At 35.7% G+C, this 19,287-nt stretch overlaps 1 protein-coding gene across 6 annotated transcripts in view; it reads left to right on the forward strand.

The window, feature by feature from the left end:
- Nucleotides 1-19,287, forward strand: part of SMARCAD1 (SWI/SNF-related, matrix-associated actin-dependent regulator of chromatin, subfamily a, containing DEAD/H box 1) — an 83,578-nt gene that overhangs the window by 16,346 nt on the left and 47,945 nt on the right. For all 6 annotated transcript variants that reach the window (XM_054484811.2, XM_054484813.1, XM_063663918.1 and 3 more), the window contains 4 exons: nucleotides 2,281-2,458; nucleotides 10,165-10,330; nucleotides 13,171-13,237; nucleotides 17,156-17,256. In XM_054484811.2, the coding sequence (XP_054340786.1) occupies nucleotides 2,281-2,458; nucleotides 10,165-10,330; nucleotides 13,171-13,237; nucleotides 17,156-17,256 (512 nt within the window). The remainder of the gene's footprint in view (nucleotides 1-2,280; nucleotides 2,459-10,164; nucleotides 10,331-13,170; nucleotides 13,238-17,155; nucleotides 17,257-19,287) is intronic.

Below are 19,287 nucleotides of genomic sequence, written 5' to 3' on the forward strand. Positions count from 1 at the left end.
CGCCCACCTCAGCCTCCCAAAGTTCTGGGATTACAGGCGTGAGCCACCGCACCCGGCCTCTCATGGTCTTTCTGAAGTGTCAGAAAGTAGGACTTTATTGTTAAAGTGTTCAATTGACATGCATTAGCTTTAGTTCTCATTTTTAATACAGTAAAGATCTAAATTTTTAGTTATGTGTATTTTTAGATTTGTGATACATCAGCAAAACTGTAAAATCAGAGTCTAAAGTACCTCTATACTTACTATATAGGAGTTTGGACTGTTTTATTACTTTGTGTATGATGATAATATGTAGGCAATTAACATGGCTGTGATTTATTCCACTACAGAGTTGTTTGCTCAACTTGCGTGCAATGTTTATAAAATTGTTCTTTTGGAAAAAAGTATGATTTGCTTTTTACTGTTGTTCCTAGCACTGCATTGTAGGAAATAGAGAAATGTTTGTGTTTTGGTGCTCTCCAGAGCAAATAGTAGTTGTGTAGTACTTGGTTGTTGTTACAGATTAAGTATCCCTTATCTAAAGTTCTTGGGACCAGAAATGTTTCTCGTTTTAGATTTTGGAATATTTGCATATACATAATGAGATTGGGAATGGAACCCAAGTCTAAACACAACTGATGTGTATTTCACATACACCAAGTTTGTGTGTGAAACAAAGTTTTTACAGCATTTTTGATCACATGAGATCAGATGTGGAATTTTCCACTCTTGGAGTCATGTCAGTGCTCAAAAGATTTCAGATTTTAGAACATTTTTTATTTTGGGTTTTTGGATCAGGATGTTCAATCTGTATTTACAGGTACGGCTCGTGAGCCCCAATAATGATTGTTATAATTTAGTGTTACGATTTAATGGAGGTGACTAATAGTTTTAGGGTATAACAGTTTAGACTTTTGGACTTGGATTTCAGATCTACTTTCTCCTAAATGACTTTGGGCAAGTTGCTTTTTCTCTCAGGGTTTATTTCTCTCTTTCATGAGGGATATGTGTCCCTCATGATTATTGTGAGGATTAAATGTTTATTATATTTGAAGACTTGATAATGACCTATGAGAGAGTTAATGACAGCTGTCATTTTTAACCTTTGAACTAAAGATTCAACTGGTCATTCCTTTTTAAAATTAATTTCCTAGACCAGGCACTGTGTTTACTTTAATACGACTCCCTTCAATCTGATCCTTTCCTCCTAAAATATGTAAGGGTAAATGGTGGTTTTATTGGCAAAAGGGAAAATAATATTGGAATTTACCCCTTGGAGAGAAGAGATCTTGGTGTAATACTTTATTGACCTGTTTTGAACAGACAGATGATACCAATCATACTAGTTTTCTGGAACTGCCATAACAAAGTGCTAGAGATTCAGTGACTTAAGAAATTTATTTTTCACAATTCTGTAGCTTTGAAGTCCAAGATCAAGTTGGCATGTGTTTTCTTCTTAGGCCTCTTTCCTTGGCTTGTAAGGTGATCTCCTTCCTGCCTTGTCTTCAAATGGCCTTTCCTTCTTTTGCATCCCGGTGTGTCTCCCTTTTCTTATAAGGACATCAGTCATATTGGACTCACAGCCCATCCTGTAGGCCTCATTTTAACATAATAATTTTGAGGGTCCAATCTCCAAATATAGTCACAAAGAGTAGGGTCCACACACATGACCTCAATTAAACCTTAATTACCTTTTTAGAGGCCTCATCTCCAAATACAATTACATTTTGAGGTATTGGTGATTGGGACTTATGAATGATGGGGAGAAGTACACGGTTCAGCCCATACACCACATATTCATAAGAGCTAATGTTTATGGGATGCTGGCTATGTGCCAGTTACTGAACTAAATGCTTTACATATATAATCTGATTTTATATGCATATTAACTTTGTGATTATTAGTATCTGTATTTACAGAGGAGGAAATTAAGGCTTAGAGAAATTAATAAGATGAAGAGGTGGGATTGGAATCTTTTGGGCTATGGTGTTCATACTGTCTCAAGTAAAACCTAAATGCTACAAGGTAAAAGCACAAGAGAAAAGGATTAGAATATAAAACACAAACATATGTTATTTTGCAGTTTCCACTAAAGTCTTGTTAGTAAACAACCTGTGAAACAGAAAATGTAACACCAGCCCTGGTTGATGATTAATTTTTTTCTTTAAAAAGTGGTGAGAAGTTTGGTTTTTAGATTGGAAACAATGAATGAAATTTGAGATTTTAGCACATGATTGTAACTAACAACAGATTCATTTTCCAGTTGCTCAAAATATTTTTCTCCTTTTTATTCTCTTGCAGAAGATTCTAGTGTTCCAGAAACTCCAGATAATGAAAGAAAAGCAAGTATATCATATTTCAAAAATCAAAGAGGAATACAGTATATTGATTTGTCTTCTGATAGTGAAGATGTTGTTTCCCCAAATTGCTCCAATACAGTTCAAGAGAAAACATTCAACAAAGATACAGTGATTATAGTGTAAGCCGATTAATAGATTTATTATATTTGCATGTGTGTGAGATTTTCCAAGGAAAAAACCTACCTAATTTGAGATATTTTGGTGACTTCCCGTTTTTTTGTTTTTTTTTTTGTTTTTTTTGGCCCCACCTGCCTTTCTTGGCCACATCTTGGTTATCTTCTGTAACTTATAGTCATGGAGAGGTACAATGTGTGTGTTTTCTGGATAACAGTGATTTTTTTTTTTTTTTTTTTTGGTAACTGATTTTGAGAGCAGATACTTAATTTCCTTATTATGGAACTTTAAAAGAATTATTTAACTAGTACCTTTGATCATGTATAACTGCTTTATGATTTATTCTTCAGTCCATGAGTCAAGTCATTTTAACATGTTTATTGGAAACACTCTGAGCTAGGCACTGTTTTATGATTAGAAATATAACAGTGAACAAACCATCTGCAGCTTCCTTTCTGCCCTCACACAGCTTATATTCTAGTCAGATAGAAAAGTAATAAATAAAAGATGTAGTGCGTCAAAAGATAAGTGTTATGGGCAAAGGTAAGAGGAATAGGGAGTTAGGGTTAGGGAATGGTTTCTTTTTTTCTTGTTTTTTCTAGAGATGGGGTCTTGCTATGTTGTCCAGGCTGCTCTCAGACTCCTGGCCTCAAGCAGTCCTGCCATCTCAGCCTCCCAAAGTGCTGGGATTACAGGTGTTAGACACTACACCTGGCTCGAGGGTCAGGGAATGGTTTCTAAAGAGCATGGTCAGAAAAGCCTCAATTGAGAAGACAGCGCTTAATTGAGAAGACAGTGCTGGAACAAAGACATAAAGGGGGTGAGAAAGTGAACCATGTAGATGTGGGGGAAAGAGTATTCCAGGCATTGGGAATATCATGTTCAGTGACTGTATTATGCCTGGTGTTTTTGAGGAAAGTGGGAGGGACATGATGTGGAGTGAAGGATCTGAAGCCATAGTGTAAAGGATGAGATGAAGGAGGGGCTTCATCACATTAGTTCCATAGGCTGTTTGGTTTTTGTTCTGACTGAGATGGGAATTCCTGGGAGAATATTGAACAGAGAGGTAAAATTGTCTCAGTTAGATGTTTAAAAGGTCTTAATGACTGTAAGGGAGCAGTAGTAAAAGCATAGATATTGTTGTAATAACCCATCAAAAAATGAGAGAGACTTAGATGAGGCTAGTGCCTGTGGGAGGGATAATAAGTGGTTAAATTCTGGAATATACTTTGAAGATGGAGCAAGAGAGGATTTATTGCTGGATTTTATGTGGGTTGGGAGATAAAGGAGTCAAGGATCACCCTAAGATTTTTAGCCTGAGCAAACTGGAAGGATGGAGTTACTAGGTACTGAGATAAAGGTGACTGTTTCTGCTGTGGGTGGGCAAACACCTTTTGAAGGAAAGTCAGCAATTCATTCTTGAACATGCTATGATTGAGAACACTCCTAGACATCTAAATGGAGATGTCAAGTAGGTATAATTAGATTTGGGACATTTGGGGGAGAGATTACATGTCTGAATTTACTAGTTGACAGAGTTTTGGTTTGCTATTTAAAGCCATATGATCAGATGAAATCAGTGTAAGGGACACTAGTACAGTATAGCTGAAGAAAAGAAGTCCTCTTGGTTGAAATACTGAGGCTAGGGGAACTCTGGATTTTTAGGATCAGGGAGATGAGAAGAAACCTGTAGAAGTTTCTAAGGAGGAGCAGCTATTGAGGTAAAAGGCTACATGGTCTTCTAGAAGTTAAGTGAAGATAAAGTGTTGTAAGAAAGAGCAAGAGATTGGACTGTCTACTTCTGATAAGATGATGACTTCATCTTAAAATGAACTTTTCACATGAAGCTGTGATAAACATGCCTCATTCTGAAATTTACTCCAAGATAAAATGTAGTGAAGATCCTGCATGGTTAATCCTGAGGAAAATTGGCGTATTTTGGAAAAATTGTAGAAAAGTGGCAAAAAAAAATGCATTATCAACTCTCACAATCTTCAGAATTACCCTTGTTAGCATTTTCCCACAATTGCCTTATCACTGTCTTCGTAAACAGCAATTACAATTATTACTGAACACTTTGCCTGCAGTATTTTCTCATTTATCTCCTAAGAACAAGGTCATTCATTCATTTGCATAATAACAGTAATATTTCAAATGCAGAAATACCAATTAACACTAGTACAATATATTATCTAATATACTTTTCATATTTCAATTTTGCCAGTTATACCAGTGGTGTCCTTTAGAGCGTTGCTACTCAAAATACTGATTTATAAATAAGGAATATGTCTTAGAATGCAAATCAGGGTACTGATTCCTTCACCAAGAATATCTTGCAGTGAAAAAAAAAAAAAAAAAAAAAAAACTGAACTAAGCAGTGTGCTCAGTAACGTAGTTGTTTACGTTCTGTTGCTAGTTCCTTATGTTGTCATGGACAGACTGCAGTTGGAGAACTAGTAGTCAGTCCCTGGACCATATTAAAAATTACCATAATAAAAATTACTTTATGGTAATTTTTTTTTACAGTGGATTTAATTTGTCATATCTCTTTAAACTCATTTAATCCGAAATTATTTCTCAGTCTTTTTTTGTTTATCAGGATACTGACCTTTGAAGATAATAGGCATAGGCCAGGTTTTTTTAGAATTTTTCTAAATTTGGGTTTAACTAATGTTTCTTCATGGTTAAATTTAGGTTAAGTGGAAAGAATACTACATACTACTACCTAAATGATCTTGTGTCCTCCTCAGTGTGTCATATCACCCTGAGGTATGTGTCAAGAGGCACATGATATCCATTTGTCCCATTATTGTTGAACTTTGATGACTCAATTAATGTGGCCCCTGCTAGGTTTAGTCTGTCAAGTTACCATTTTTCCCTTTGTAATAAATAAGTTATCTGTGGAGAGATACTTTGAGACTGGGTAATAGTCCTATTCACTAGCCAGCTTTCACTCAGTAGTTTTAGTATCTATTGATTTTTGTCTGATTAATTTATGATAATGATGGTGGCAAAATGTGCTATACTAACCAGTGTTTTAGAACTTACACTTGTATTTGGTAGTCTGTAAAGAAATGTTCCTTTTTATTATCCCCATTTGTGCATTTATTTATGTGGTACAATAAATACCAAAATGAAATTATAGATGTGTACTTATTCAGTGATTTATAATTTATTACTATTATTATTCATTTTGGTGCACAAATTTCTCAGTTTTGGCAGCTGAGGGCCTCTTCAAACAGGCTGTTGTGTTTGTTTGAGGGATTCCTGTCATTTTCCTTTCTGGAACAAGGTATCCCAGACTTGTACTTCTCCTACCTCAAGCCTGAAATTAAAATTAGCAATTTCTCCAAGTAGTTCTGGTTCTTTTTAGTAGGAAATGATACTTGGAAATCTAGAAACTTCTTTTGTGTTCTTTCTTTGCTGCTGGTGAGGTAGGAATTAATGTCATTGCCCTTTAAGCAGAAGGACCTAGGAAATACTGGGGTAGGGGGTTGCAGTTAGGGAGACAGAGAAGGAAAAATGTGAAAATGTGTGGTTTTTTTTTTTTTTAATCATTTGTTAATAATGATACTGATAATTCTAATCTATCACTACAGGGCTTTTCTTTGCCTCTCATTCTGTGTTTTCTTCTGACAGTGAGAACCTGACTTCTACCAGTATCAGTATATTTACTAATCTGCTCAGTCATCAAGTATGCATAAAATAGTTTTAGAATAGCTACACCCATACTACTTGACCATTGAGGGTATACAGTCAATGCACTTGGATTACTAATTAATTAATTTAAATGTTTTGTTATTCATTTGAAATACCATTAATTATTTTGTATTCCTTTTAGGGTTTTTCCCTTGTTCTTTTCTTTTAAATTTTACTTTCAAATATTTAAAACATGAACAAGATTCCAAAAATCAAAACTCTACAAAGGATATACTCAGAAAAGTATCACTCCCTCACTCTCTTTCTGTCCCTTCTCCATTCAAACCTTAGAACTAACCAGATTGTTTAGTTTATTGTCATTCTTTCATGTATTTTTTTCTTGTTTCTTACACAAAAGACAGCATACTACAGGTGTGTATATTCATTTGTTCTTTGTTTTATTTACTTAGCATATATGTATATATCTCCTGGAAATCATATCAGTTGTAGAAATTTTTATTATTTTTTGCAACTCCATAGTACTACGTTGTGTGAACGTTCCTTATTTTATTCATTCATTCCCCATGTAGGGGCATTTTGGTTATCACAGTTTCTTAAGCTTGACATTTATTGACATTTGGGGCCAGATAATTCTTTGTTGTGAGGTGCTGCCCTGTACATTTAGGATGGTTAGTTAAGTATCTCTGACCTCACCCCAGCAGATGCCAGTAGCATTTCCCTAGTCAAGACAATCAGAAATATCTCCAGACATTACCAAATATCCTCTTGCAGCAAAACTACCCCCCACCCCCAACTTTGAGAACCCACTGATGTAGATGCTAGAAACTCTGGCAGTAGATAAAATTTCCTAGGAAGCATTCATAGACAAGAAAGAACTGAAGACAGAATCCTAGGTAGCTTCAGCAGTTGAAGAAGGTGAACAAAGGAAGAAGAGCCTGTTACAAAGATTCAGAAGGACAGGCTGAAAGGTAAAAGGAAAATCAGAAGTAATGTTGCAGAACCCATGCGGTGAGGGTGGGGCCAAATTTTTAAGGATATGTTTGTCAGCAATGTACAGGACAACACAGGAAAACTTAGATAAGCAATGAAAAGTTTTTATTCCATTCAGCAGTTTAAAAGACATTATTGTCCTCAGTGAGAACAGTTTCACTGAGTGGTTGTGCAAAAGAACAAGTGGTTGTTTGAGAACTCCATAAGAAAGGATGTAGAAAATCAGTCTAATAAAATCTGTGAAATAGAGGAGAATTGGGTTTTTTTTTTGTTTTTTTTTTTTTTTTCTTGCTGCTGTGTCCACAGTGCCTGGAAACCCTGGCACATGGAATTAATTGAATTAATTAATGCAGTCTTGAGCACATTGCCGGTTGGGGAGGAAGAGCTTATGAAGAAAGAAAAGATTCAGGAGAAACATAGTAGATAGTTAAAGCAGAGTCTTGTAGATGTAGAAAGGGCTAGAACGCCTTAGCAGTGAGAGGGGACTTTGTCTTTAACAGGAAGGAACTTCTTTATCTGAGACTGGAAAAAAGAGCAAGTGGTCAACTCTGTTGTTATTACAGGTTTTTTTCTTTTGTTTTTAAAGTTTCAAGCACACAAGAAAATGAAATAGTATATAATGAACACCTGTATACCTTCCACCTAGATTTAACAGTTGTTTTCCGTATTTGTTTATTGTGTTATCTATTATTATTTTTAGCTGAAGTGTTTTAAATTATGGACATCCCAGCATTTCTCCCCTTAATACTGGTTATGTATCTGCCATCTATCAATGAACAATTCTCTAATATCATTTAATTTGTACCTTAGGTTCAGATCTCATGTATTTTACAGCTGATTTTTTTTAAAACCAAGATCTAAATTACATTTGGCTATTAGGCTTCAACTGTATTCATCTAGAATGGGCCACTCCCCTTTTCTGCTTCTCTAAATAGAGATCAAGTCTTTTCTCAGAAAAAACAGGTTTTTCTTTTTCTTTCCTTTTTTTTTTTTTTTTAGACAGAGTCTTGCTCTGTTGCCCAGGCTGGAGTGCAGTGGTGTGATGTCATATCACTGCAACCTCTGCTTCCTGGGGTCAAGTGATTCTCATATCTCAGCCTCCCTAGTAGCTGGGATTACAGGCACCTGCCACCATGCCGAGCTAATTTTTTTAATTTTTAGTGGAGATGGGGTTTCACCATGTTGGCCAGGCTGGTCTTGAACTCCTGACCTCAGGTAATCCACCCGCGTCGGCCTCCCAGAGTGCTGGGATTACAGGTGTGAGCCACCGCACCCGGCTGGTTTTTCTTTTTCTTCATGACATTATTTATTTTCTGTCACTTGTATTTCCTGTAGTCTGGAAGATAAATCCAAGCCATGGTGATATTCATGGTCAGCATCAATATTTATTACATCATGAGGCACATGAATTTGTTAGATCATTGAGTCTGATCACTGGATAAAGTTGTGACCGCCAGAAGAGTAAATATCTTTGAAAGTGGTTATCCAGGGCAGGAATTATAAAAGGATTTTAACCTGAATGCTTTCATTTTCTCAGTCACCTAAGAGGCAAAGTCAAGTAGGGAGCAGGGAATATAGAGAGGCATAATGAAAATTCAAAGCTGAGTACCTCAGGAATGAGAAGTCTAGGTATAATAATGCAAAGGAAATGCATGTGATTGTCTTCAAATATTTGAAGGACAGGCATAGTGATAAAGGAAGAGGTGTATTTGCCTCGTTACTTTAGAGCGGTTTCTCAGGAAGTCAACCTAGAAGCTTTTGAAATACGTACTCTGGCTAGGCACGGTGGCTCACACCTGTTATCCCAGCACTTTGGAAGGCCAAGGCGGGCGGATCGCTTGAACCTAGGAGTTCGAGACAAGCCTGGCAGAAACTCTGGCAGTAGATAAAATCTCCTGGGAAACATGGCAAAACCCTGTCTGTACAAAAAACACAAAAATAGCCAGGTGTGGTGGCAAGCACCTGTGGTCTCAGCTACTCAGGAGGCTGAGGTAGGAGGATTGCTAGAGCCTGTGAGGCAAAGGTTGCTGTGAGCCAAGATGGCACCACTGCACACCAGTCTGGGTGACAGAGTGGAACCCCGTCTCAAAAAAAGAAAAAACACACATATTCCTGTTCTTTGGAAATTTGCTTTTAGATGTTCTTAGGCATTACATATTGTGCCATAAAGGACACAACAGAAATAACATGAGTACATATAGATAAATTGCATATTCTAGATATGTGTCTAAGAGAGCTATTCAGAAATAGAATTAGCAGCATAGCAAAGTCTGAGTTTGCTAATGTTAAGAATATACCTAAGTATAGTTCCATCTTGCTTTCATTCTCTGATCTCTATAACTTACATTCATTTGTTACTGTTCTAGTTCTGATCTCTAGAGTGCCTACCATGTTTGAAAACCAAAATTTCAAAATGAGATTTTTTTGTTTAGGGAATAAATTAGTAAAATTTGACTCAAAATGTCTTTTATAAAGGATAAACATAAGAAGTTAAATAGAACAGGAATAAAGTTAGTCGTTGGAGAATAAACCCTCATATGAAGTAAATGTTCCCTGTTTGCTGAGGAAATGTCTTGTTTCTGGCAGAGATTCCTATATTCAATGGGACCATTCTGATTTTAGCAGTTAGATCCTGATCACACCTAGGTAGGCCTGAAAATTACTTTATCTTTGTATCCGTTTAATCTTCAAATTTCTTAGGAGTAGCGTAACTTTGTCTGATATGGAGAGTATTGGTGAAAGAAGATGAGTAAAGAGGAAGTGGGCATGCAATAAATGCGTGTGAATCCTAACAAAATAAATGCTAGGAAGTTCCTTTTGTTCTTTTCCATCCCAGCTCAGGGTTGAGATTTTTTTCAGTGTATACTGATGTTGGTAATGGAGATTTTTCACATAACTACACTGAAATGGAAAAAAAAGGTCTCTTTCTGACAAGTATAGATTGCATTTACTATTGAAAGAACTGCAGATGTGTTGTACTATGTATACACATAGACACTATAATGAAATAACCTTAGTAATACATTAAAAATGTTTTTTCCTCCTCTAAAAATATTTTTAGTTCTGAGCCATCTGAAGATGAAGAGTCCCAAGGCCTTCCTACCATGGCACGTAGAAATGATATTTCAGAATTGGAAGACCTTTCGGAATTGGAAGACCTTAAAGATGCTAAACTTCAGACTTTGAAGGAACTTTTTCCACAAAGAAGTGACAATGATTTACTTAAGGTTATATTCTTTTATAGTAATTGGTTATTGTAGCTGTAATGATAATAAAATCTCTCCTGCATTCAGTGCTATAGTTAGTAGTGGATAGTCATTTTTCTAAAGATATCTTAAGTTTGAAGATATTAACTATTAAATCTAAAGGAAGTAAATGCCAGAAATTTATTTATTGAAAGTCTTAACTTTTTAATAGATGAGGTTATTTGTAAATAATGCAGTAATTAAAGCCTTAATAGTGAGCATAGGTTGTGAGTTTTTTTGTGTTTGAGTGTTTCTAGAATGCATAACCTCCCCATTTCCATTAGAAATACTCAGAAATGTCAGGAACCACCTCACACAACTGTGACAAGGGTTTGCAGTGGCATTTAGTGCCCTGAAGCCAGCGATGCTAAACACCCTGCAGTATACTAAGGACAGTCCATAACCAAGGATAGTCCTGCCAGTGGCACTCTTGCTGAGAAATATTGATTTAACTACAGAAACAAAGGAGTATAGTTGAAATGTAAAGTGATGTTTAGGTATCTGTAATTATAAGAGTAAATAAAAATTGACCAATTTAGTTTTAGGTAGAGAATAAATTTCTGAAGATTAATAAACAGTCTATTCCTAGCTTTGCCACTTATTAGTTGAATTATCTTAGGGGAATCATTTAATTGCAAGTCCTTTGTATTTTCACCTTTGTATCTGTCATCGCTGCTACCACTACCAGTTTTCCTCCTCACCATATGAGGCTTAGGAGTTACCATATCTGTATGGACTAGGCAGGTAACTTTGAAGTGGTAGATACTAGTATACTATAGAGTACATTCTCTTTTTAAAAGGGGTAGCTGCTGTCTAGCTTCAGCAGGACATGGCCATATGAGCTGTCAGTGATAGCCCATTTTTACTGGGTACTCAGATTTTTCAAATAAAGCCATAAGGCTGGATTTTTATTGAGGGTTGGTCACCACTTTAACAGCTATATTCCTATGCCTAAAATCACCCATTTAAAATGTACAATTTAGTGGTTTTTACTGTATTTATGAAATAATGCAACTGTCATAATCTTAGTACATTTCAATGACACCCAAAAGAAACCTTATATCCATTAGCAGTCACTCTCCAGTTTCGTCCCTCTCCCAGTCCCAGGCAACCACCAATCTTTTTTTTTTTTTTTGGCCTATTGTGGATATTTCATATAAATGGGATCAGATATGTGATATTTTGTGACTGGCTGCTTTCACCTAATGGAAGAGATTCATCGCTGTTGCAGCATGTACTTTGTTCCTTTTAATGCTAACTAATTTAAAGAAAGATAAAAATAAACATGCTGTTCTAGCCAAATAAAACATGTCTGTGAACCATAGGTGGTCCTGTGCCTGCCAATTTAAGTGTAGATTACATTATTTTTAATCTGTGTTGTTTTTGACATGAATCCACTGGATTTTTTCTGCCCAGATCATTTTGATGCCGTCTTACTATTAGCTAAATGAAACTTTAGTAATATCTTGAGTCTACATTTTCTCTGACAGCAGTGTTACTTGTCTGTTGATGTGATTTTTTTTTTTTTTATGGAAACAAATGTAGACACGAGGGCTAAAGTATTTTAAAGCAGTAATAAGGAAAGAGCTTCCAATAGAATAAACATGGAGTATTAAAATATGCAACATAAAGGGCCAGATCTCAGTTTAAAAATACTTTCACTTGATTGCCAATTTTTAATGTAGTTCAAAGAGTTTTTTTCTTGTAAAAATATCTTTCTAATTCTGTAATTTTATTGGAAAAATAAGATTGATATGCATAATTTCCCTGAATGTTTCATTATTCAGTATCTGAAATTGTGTAATTTAGTGTATCACACACTCCAGAGCACTCTCTTGAAGTAATCTGTATTTCAAGTGATCCCCTTCAGTTCTAGAGATTTAAAGATGATGTTTATAAATTACTCAACAAAAGGTTTTAAACCCATATAAAAGACTTCAAGAGGTTGTGAAATAGTTCTAGGCTCACTAAGAATATGCTTTGATTATTTTGAAAATGGAGAGGGCCAATAGGATATATCTTAGCATCCAAGATTAGGAAAAATTAGTGTGGAAGAGAGCACTTTGATTTGAGGCTACTTGATTTAATACAAAAAGTAGCTTATTTAAAAGTAAGATCTTTTTAAAACAAGTAACTCATTTGAAATATGGGAAGCTATAATAGAAAAATATGGGATTTTAGTTTCTTCTGAAATCTAAAATTACTGAGCAGTATAAAAACAGTATATTAGAATGATGTCATGCAAGTAATACATGCATATGTTCTTGAAAAAATTCAGACAATTCAGAAATAGAGTAAAAATTAAGAGCCCTTATCCCATTTATCTTGAGCAGTATTCGATTTTTTTTAAAAGAGTAGAATTGTCCTTTTTCCCCTAGAAATTAAAAAAAAAGTAAATAGATGTCTGTCAGTCTCCTCTTTCCCCTTTCTCTCTCCATCTGACACACACACATAGACAAACGTGAGCATGCACACACAGGCACAGAGTGGCCTGGACATGTTAAGTAGGAAGTTTTGTGTAAAACTTTGTAATTAAAATAGCAAAAACCTGGAATATACTGTATATATGTGATTGTGTTTTAATTTTTCCTTTATAGTAAGAATGAGTCAACCTGATACATTTTAAAATATGCTTAAAGTTCAGACCTTTTACATAAAACAGATTTTCTGAAAATTTATCATAGGACTTAATGAACTTAAACTATGACACACATACTTTCCTGTCATGTTTATATTTAATATGTTTGTTGTTAAATATTTCAGTAACTGAAATAATTCTTAAAGTGCTGATTTAAAACATTAATCTTTTCTCGTTCTGTTAGTTGATTGAATCAACAAGCACTATGGATGGAGCAATTGCTGCTGCCTTGCTGATGTTTGGTGATGCAGGTATGCCTGACTTAATTTTAAGCCATGTCGATTTATTGTTACATCATAATAATAGTACCTTCTCATTAATATTGCTCCACAGTTTATCAGACACCTTTATGAATTCTTACAGGAATCTATGAGGTATGAATAGTTTCAGTTTTTTCCCCTAAAAAGGGAAGAAGTTTCTCACTGATAATTTTACTGCTTTTCTACCAATCAAATCTTATAACAGTGAAGTTTTGTAGCGTATATTTTCTCTCTTTTTAAAGTATAATTTCTAGTTGCATTGTGGTTTTATTACAGGTTTACAAATCTTAGTAGGAACATAATGTCAGGGAAAGTCATAGCTGGTAATCAGCATTCCTTCATTTAGTAAATATTTTTTCATGTTTCAGGGGCTTGGGATACAAAAATAAATGCATTTGAATGAGCTTGCAATATAGAAGCGTGTCCAGTTTTTTAATAAATGCTGACTTGATTTTTTTTTAACTTACACATACCAAAAAAAAAAATGTAAAAGTCGCTTGACCCTACTACTAAAAAAGTATTTAAAGGAAATAGTGAAAGCAAACCCACACTTCATTAACCACCCTTAAATTATAACCACCTTTTATGTCATTCTCAACTTTTTTCCTGCTTATATACACTGGCATACAGCACACATACATTAGGTTACAAAATGTAAATATATTGGTTTGCACCTTTAAAAAAATCATTTAATAATTTGTCATGGATAGCTTCACATTCCTCTGTGACTACCCACAGGATTAGTTTATTAACTGCCTATTAATTAGCACTTACATTTTCATTATTTCATTATTATAGCACTAAAGTAAATGTCCTTATACATAAATAGAACAAAAATTTATGTTATTTATATAGGCTAAATTTCAAACTAGGATGCTCAAGCAAAGTGTATGCACATTTTAAGTTTTAATATGTATTTCCATGTCCTTTTGTTAAAGGTTATGCCAGTTTATGCTTTTATCAACAGTATGTTTCTGAATACTCATTTTTCTAAGTGGGTTCTTACTATTAATTTTTTCGAGGTTTAAAATGTGTACAAAAATACAAAACAGTGTGTTCCCATGGACCCATCATTCTTCAATAATTATCCACCTCATTTTTCTTCCACTAAGTGGACTGTTATTCGAGTAGATTCTACATAAGATTTTTATTTTATCCATATGAAATATTTTAAACCTTTAATTTCCTCCAGTTTGAGCAAGGAGACAGTATTTTGTGGGTGCTACCAACAGAGTATCAAGATTCTTTTTTGTCTTCTATTTATTAATAGCTGTGTGACCTTGAGCAGTGTTGCCTGACTCTTCTGTCTTTGTTTCCTTAGCAGTAAAGTAGTATAATAGTGCCAAACTCAAAGGTCGTTGTGAAGAACTAATAATGTATACTACTTCTTATGGTGCCTGGTACATAGTGAGTGCATACCAAATGTTAGCAGCTATTTGTTTAAGGGTCATCTGATGATTTTAAAAAAAGTTAGAGGTGAATGTTAGCTGTGTCTTCCTCATTATTGCATCCCTAGCACTTACTTTAAAAGCTTCTGAGCTAGGATTGTGCCACTGCACTCCAGCCTGAGTGACAGAGCAAGACCCTGTCTCAAAAAAAAAAAAAAAAAAAAAAAAACAAGAAGAAAGAAAGAAAGAAAAAACCTCCTGAAAAATGATAGTCTCAGTGAACATTTGTTGAGCTGTAAAATAGCTTGGGAAGTTTTGCAGCTTCCCAATACATTCTTGCTCTCACATTATCTCGTTAGTCCATAAACATTTCATTAAAAACGGGTTGTGGAATTACTTTATTCCACGGTAGTATCTAATCTTTTTTCTCCTGAGCAATTCATCTTATTCAACTTATTCATTAATTTCACAAATATTTATTATGCTGCTTTTACTAGGTAGCACAGGCTGTGGCTTAGGTACTGAGGTTACATGAGGAAACAAAGTGGATACAACCTCTGCCGTCATAGAGTTTACAATCATTAAATTTATTTAACTTCAGCTGAGCTTTTTCTTATTCCATTGTACTTAAGATTATTTCATTTAGAAAAATGTTAAATGGCAAATTACAAGGAAATAAAAAATTAGGATTTTCTGGTTTTTTAATTAAACTTCTATGCTGCATCATGGAACGGACAGAACAGTCTTACCAGATATCTTCATTTTTAGTGTAGTGCACTTTGAGGTAGTATATAGAATGACAGGTTTGTCTAACCTTGAAGATAAGGTTAATCTTCAGTATACTATGTCATTAAGACAGGAAACTATACTTGCCATTTTAGGACAGTTTTCAACAAAAGACCTTTTTAAATACCTGCAAGTGATCTTTAACAGATCCAGAAATTGTGACAGTTCACATTGTTTCTTTTAACCACAAATTGCAGTCTTACTGACAGAATCAGCCTGCATATTAAACACTAGGGTTGTTTTTATGCTGTTCATTTTGAAAGTTTTTGTTTTTTGAATATGAAATTACAGAAACAAAAAAATGTATATCCAAAGTTTTTACTCTACTTCAAAAGATAAGAGTACGAATTTATTGATGTTGTCTGGAGTCTCTCTAGCTGTTGTGTTGTGTTCTTTTTTTTTTTTTTTTTTTTTAATTTTTTATTTCGAGACAGGGCCGCACTCTGTCACCTAGGCTGGAGTGCAGTGATGCAGTCTCAGCTCACTACGACCTCTGCCTCCCAGGCTCAAGTGATCCTCATGCCTCAGCCTTCCAAGTAGCTGGGACTACAGGCATGCACCACCACACCTAGCTAATTTTTGTAGTTTTAGTAGAGATGGGGTTTCACCATATTGCCAAGGCTGATCTCGAACTCCTGAGCCCCAGAGATCTGCCCACCTCAGCCTCCCAAAGTGCTGGGATTACAGGCATGAGCTCTGCACCTGGCTTCTGTTCTGTTCTTTTTAGGAAAGAATTCAGCATGTCTAGGTGATGTGGCAAAATTATCTGGTTTGAAGGTTTTTTTTCAGACTTAAAATATTACATTTAGAATATTGTGGTTAGCGTTTGTACTGACACGAATACTGTGCTTTAAAATGTTAATAACATTCCATTTTTATTTTGTAATAGCCATGTTAATGAAATTTTTAAGCTGACGTGTATGTATTTGAGCTGCATAGTTAGGGCTCTGATATAATTAATGCTGAAATCTTAAATCTTTGTAGTCTTTAGCAGGTGCTTTTATAGTAGCACAGCAATATGTCTGACAAACTTGTTCTCTGAAAGCAAAAGTATTTAAGAAGTAGGTAAATGTATACATAATGTATACAAGCATACATGAGTAGCATATGTAGCTCAAGTTTGTTTTCTTCCAGTCACAATATGCAGATTTCCTGTTACTGCTGTACTCTGTGTTATATTCTCTTGTTTTTACATTAAAAGCATTTGTTGCTTAAGCTCTCCGTATCTCTATCCCCCTCATTTGTGAAATAAAAATGTTACCTACTGTGTAGGTTTGTTTGTGAGAAGTAAATGAAACAATAGTTTATAAAAGACCTTGTGCAAGGCCTGGTACATAGTAGACTCAGAAATTACTGGTTTCTTTGATGGTATTCAGATAACTTACACTTGGTGGGGTCAGCTTTATTTCACTGCTCAACACTCAGCCACTTGGAAGAACCCCTCCCTCCTAATGTTGCTCTGTAGAATTACTCATCAATTTAGAAATGTATATTTTTAGATTAAATAATGTGATGGTTTATGAATATAGTATTACAGTGATTTCTACTTCTGAAAGACTGCAAAGAATGTTTACTTTTTTTTTCAATTCAGTCATATGTAGAACAACAAACACTGGGCCTGATATCAAGAGAACTGTCTAGTATTCATTATAATACATTTTTGCCTTTGTTTTACATTAAATTGATTTTTTGCTATTTCTGTGCAAAGTTTGAGTGTGCTGCTCTGCTTTAAAAGGTGGTGGGCCCAGGAAAAGAAAATTATCTTCTTCTTCAGAGCCATATGAGGAAGATGAATTTAATGATGATCAATCTATTAAAAAGACAAGACTGGATCATGTAAGTTTACATTTGAATTACAGTATCAAAATTGGCTGCTTAAGGTTAGGATATGTGGAGTTTGTGGATATTATTAGACCTGAAAATCCACCTAAATGAATTCCTTTCTGTCATAACTAGGGAATTTACATCTACATTTAATTTGTGACTGTTTTTGCTTTTTAATTTATCCAGTATGAAGCCTGCTTAAGCACAGACTATTTTGTGTCTGTGGATATCAGACCTGAAAATTTGTCTAAATGAATCATTTTCTTTTCTTTCACAACTAAGCCAGATAATTCATGCTTGCATATAATTTGTGACTGTTTTTGCTTTCTTTTAAATTTATCCAGTGTTAATTGCTTATCTCTGCCCTCTTCATTACATTGGGTTCTCTGAACTGTGTGCGTGTTCATCTCCAAATTTCCCCTTTTTATAAGGACAACAGTCAGATTAGGTCCCACTCTAATGACCTCATTTTAACTTGAGTGTCTCATTAATGACCCTGTCTCCAATAAGGTCACATTCTGAGGTACTGGGCATTAGGACTTCAACATTTGAATTTGGAGGGGACACAATTAACCCATAATAGTGGCGTTTCCAGAAGCAGGTGGATAGGGAAGGCAAATTCATACTTAGAGCAGGTTATCTGTTACTATATCTTTCATGATGAATCGTGAAGGTGTAATCACCCTGCCACCAGACAGTTGACTGAATCTCCCAAGGAATGGTGCTATAATGGGGAGTCATTGTTGGCCTCTGTTCCTTGCAGATTGAGCACTGACTGTAACAATAGCCAGATTAATCTTGGTGTGGAAAGTCTTACCTTATTGACTTGCATGCACAGACTTAAGCCCAGTTGCCATGGCCATTTGTAAATGGGCCTATTGAGCAGTCATTCAAGTGTCTGTGGACTTAACTGGTGTTCACAAAATGGATGATCTTATATACCTGATCTTTAAAAATTTTCTCTGCCACGTGTGTACCCTTGGCTGAACATTCACACAAACACCATTATCCTTGTGTTCTATTCTCAGGATAACTTCTTTTTGTTTTGTTTTGTTCTGTTTTTGAGACAGAGTCTCACTCTGTCCCAGGCTGGAGTACAGTGGTGTGATCTTGGCTCACTGCAACCTCCACTTCCCTGGTTCAAGCAATTCTCGTGCCTCAGCCTCTGGAGTAGCTGGGATTACAGGCATGCAGCACCACGCCCAGTTTTTTGTTGTTGTTGTTGTTTTAAATTTTTTGTAGAGATGGGGTTACACCATGTTGGCCAGGCTGGTCTCGAACTCCTGACCTCAAGTGATCCACCCACCTCGGCTTCCCAAAGTGCTGAGATTACAGGCGTGAGCCACCACGCCCAGCTGTATTCTCAGAATAACTTATATTCTGAGATGTTCAACAATGTACCTCTTCCTCAGACTTCCTGGTCACCATTTTTTTAAGTCTTCTTCTTAGCCTCTGTCCTTGATATATTGCTGATCTCTACCTCTGGCCATCTCTTGGTACACAAAATGGGCAACAAGATGTACTGTCCAAAGTTGTACACAGGACTACTCTCTGAGTTGGGTTTATATTATAGCAGTTGTTTACTTGGCTGGTTCTAAAATTATGCAAATCCTTTGTAAAGTCAAGCTGGTTCAGGCTGGGTGCAGTAGCTTTTGCCTGTAATCCCAGCACCTTGGGAGGCCGAGGCAGGAGGATTGCTTGAGCCCAGGAGTTCAAGACCAGCCTGAGCAATATAGTGGGACTCCTGTCTCTGCAAAAAAAAAAAAAAATTTTAATTAGCTGGGCGTGCTTACATGCAGCTGTAATCTCAGCTACTCGGAGGCTGAGGATGGAGGATTACTTGAGCCCAGAAGGTTGAGGCTTCAGTGAGCCATAATTATGCCACTGCACTCCAGCCTGGGTGACACAGTGAGACCTGTCTCACAACAAACAAATGAAGTTTAAGGATTTCTTGCCTCTTTATCAGGTCGTAAAGAATTTTTTCTTTCTTTTCGAGACGGAGTCTCACCCTGTCGCCCAGGCATGATCTCGGCTCACTGAAAC

Source organism: Pongo pygmaeus, chromosome 3, assembly GCF_028885625.2.
Source record: "Pongo pygmaeus isolate AG05252 chromosome 3, NHGRI_mPonPyg2-v2.0_pri, whole genome shotgun sequence".
Lineage (NCBI taxonomy): Eukaryota > Metazoa > Chordata > Mammalia > Primates > Hominidae > Pongo > Pongo pygmaeus.